The sequence below is a fragment of the Zootoca vivipara genome, chromosome 9, assembly GCF_965207765.1.
Source record: "Zootoca vivipara chromosome 9, rZooViv2.hap1.1, whole genome shotgun sequence".
NCBI lineage: Eukaryota > Metazoa > Chordata > Lepidosauria > Squamata > Lacertidae > Zootoca > Zootoca vivipara.
This window is the reverse complement of record NC_142592.1, coordinates 44,028,100-44,031,118: the sequence shown is the minus strand read 5'-3', so window position 1 is coordinate 44,031,118 and position 3,019 is coordinate 44,028,100. Positions and strand designations below refer to the sequence as shown.

General features: G+C 48.4%; 1 protein-coding gene across 1 annotated transcript; it reads right to left on the bottom strand.

Moving 5' to 3' along the window:
- Positions 1–871: 871 nt before the first annotated feature.
- On the bottom strand, positions 872–2,191 carry LOC118090836 (urotensin-2 receptor-like). Its single transcript, XM_088652095.1, has one exon. The coding sequence runs from the start codon at positions 2,047–2,049 to the stop codon at positions 1,009–1,011; it is 1,041 nt and encodes a 346-aa protein (XP_088508221.1). The 5' UTR covers positions 2,050–2,191; the 3' UTR covers positions 872–1,008.
- Positions 2,192–3,019: the final 828 nt, after the last annotated feature.

Genomic DNA, 3,019 nt, shown 5'->3' with positions numbered 1-3,019 from the left:
GCTGAAATCTCTTTTCTGCCTCCTGTATGCTGCAATCATTTTGTCCTCAATAATTTGTCCTACACTGGCTACTAAAGCTGCTTGCGGATCACAATGCATGCTTATTTGGGAGTGGGGGGGAGAACAGAATGTTTGTTGCTACTATTATTAAAGCATCATCCATATAAATAAACTGAAGAATCAAAGGAGAGGTCCCCGCCCTCAAAGGGCTTACAGTCTAGCTGTCAACACAAGGAAGGCAACAGATGAAGGAGAGGGAAATGAAAACAGGAGCCAACAGGGGAAGGATATGTGATTTCTGCAGCTATGGATCTGGCTGTACTTATTACAGGACAGCTGCAATGCAAAGACTTCCAAATGGCATTCATTGTCTCGATTGGGAGCTATAGGTAGGAATGGGGAGAAATTCAGTTCAGTTCGCATTTAAAGGCAAACCTACCCAATTTGCAATTTCTGAAACAACACAAACATTGACACACAGCCAACCTTGGAAATTTACACTGCTTCAAATCTTGCAAGGCACTTCTCCAGCCATAACGTATGTACTCGGGTGCATAAAAATACATATATTAATGAAAATAACATACAAAACTTTACATTGGGGAAAACTGATCTGCAGAAAAGAAGAAGGTTAAACAGAATTGCACAGAAAAATTAGAAGCCAGGCCAAACAGCAGCTATAGGTCAGGTCAGTGTGGTTTGGGGGAAATGGCCTGGTGCGCCAAATCTGCCCCATAGGTTTCCTACCTCTGGTATACACTATGGCCCAGTTACAAAACAACACTAAGCCAAACGATGGTTTAGTGTGAACAACCAAACATGCAGGTTCCCAGAGCGAAGTTTGCAGTCACTATTTCCCACCTTGTTGCTGCTGCTGCTGCTGCTGCTCTCCAAAGCTATTTTTTTTTTAAAAAAAATACATTTTATTCCAATTTTCCAAATTGGAATGTGCAGGCAGAGGCAAAGGCATCCTTGGGGTAGATTATTGGTGGCCATCCTTTGCTTCCTTTATCCAAGCCCTTCTCCCTCTGCCATAGACACATGTTCTGCTTGGGGCGTTTCATGCGTTTTCTTCTTGAAGAAAGCATGCCTCCTATGTGGCCTTTCTCTGCCCTGAGCGGCCATGTACTCGCGGTAATTCCTGGTGAGCAAGGTATAAAGGAAAGGGTTGACGCAGCTGTTGCCATAGGTCAAGCAGGTAACGCCAAAGTTGAGGTAAGCCTGGGCGGTCGGCCCGATCTCCAAGTCCTCTGGCCAGTACAGCTTGGTGAGTTGCCAGGCCCAGAATGGTACGAAACAGGCCCAGTAGGCTACGATGATGCTGAAGATCCTGGGAAACAGCTTCTGCTTCAGGGCCCTGCTCACCACAGGTGACCACATGACTTTTGTGGAAGCCCAATAGGCCTGCACAAGCCGGGAGTACACGACCCCCAGGACCAAACCAGGACCGAGGACGCTTGTGCCAAACAAAACCGTGAGGTACACTCGGAAAGCGCCAGGCGTCCACGTGGGAAAGCAGATGAGCTTTCGGCTCCTGCCCTCCCGCTGCTGGATCATGACCATCATGGGCACCGTAAGCAAAGACGAGACGAGCCACACGGCAACGCAAGCCAGCCTGCGGTAGCTGTTTCCAGCCTGCCTGGCCCTTAGGGGTCTGGTCACGGCCCAATAGCGCTCCACGCTCATGGCCGTCAGCAGGAATATGCTGGCGTGCATCGTCAGCAGGTCCAAGCTGAGCAGAAACCGGCAGCCCACGTCCCCAAAGAACCAGTCCTGGGCGAAATATGTGCACACCACAAAGGGGATGGTGGAAAGGTAGAGCAGATCGGCTAAGGCTAGGTTGACCACGTAGATGCGCAAAGAACCCACCGAGCGAACAGACATGCCACCAAACGCTACCACCAGTGTATAGATATTGCCTGTCGTCCCAAAGAGACACATGAGGAGGAGGACTGCGCCCAAGGCCCTGGTGACAGGACTTTCTTCTCCACGCTCCACGTCATAGGAGAAATTGCCCAATGAAGCTTCTTCGATGAGCTCCGTCGTCATTGGATAGCTGAGGCACTCTGGTTCTAAGAGGAACTACCAACCACACAAAGTGTGTGTTTGACAGTCTTGGCTGGGCAGGGAGGCAAAGGATGATGGGAAGAAACTAAAATCACTTGGGTGTGGGTTGGTGAGCCTCATAGGGAATTATGTAGGCTATTGGGATGGCTGTCCTCATTGCATTCCAAGCTCATCTTACCATTCTTGAAGGCACATCCGTTCCACGTTTCCAGATTTGATGGCATGGCATCCTCTTGCTGCTTTCTGTTGCTGCAGAGTTCTCATACTCTCTCCAGCTGGCCCTCCGCGACTTCTGTCATCAAGCATTTGTTGACACAAATAAAACCAGCCCCACGGCAGCCAAGATGCTTTCTTTCCCGTCTTCTTCTCCCTGACAAGAGATGCAGGGCAGTTGTGCTTTCCCAACGGCAGCCCTCCTCAAAAACATCATTCGCCGCTGAGTGGTGGAGCATCTCTGACTCATGGCTTCACACTCAAGTGCAAACACACTCAGCAATAGCTAATGGCGCTGTAGTGCGACCACCCAGCAGATTCCAGAATTCTTTTCTCTTCAACGTTCCCGTTTCTGTCTGTATCTCCTTTGGGGTTTTTTATTTTTAACCTTGCCTCTGCTTGCTTCCTTTCTCTGCCCTCAACCCCATAAAGAGAGGAATAGAAGGTCCTGAATTAATAGAGACGTGGTTAAGAAACTGGGTCAAATAGGGGCTGGGAATGAGAACAATCCTCTGAGATAAGTTCCTTTTTAAAAAAGAAATTTTGGAAGGGGAGCAATGAACATGTTACAGAGGGGTAGCTGCATTCAGTGCAAATATCTGCCTGTTGCAGTAGAAACAACACACAAGGATGTGTGTGCATAGCCAGCTGCATTTAACATGTATCAAGTCACCTATGAATGGCAGTCAAAAACCCAAGGGACAGCATCTCATTTTTAATTTTACTTTTAGGATCACAG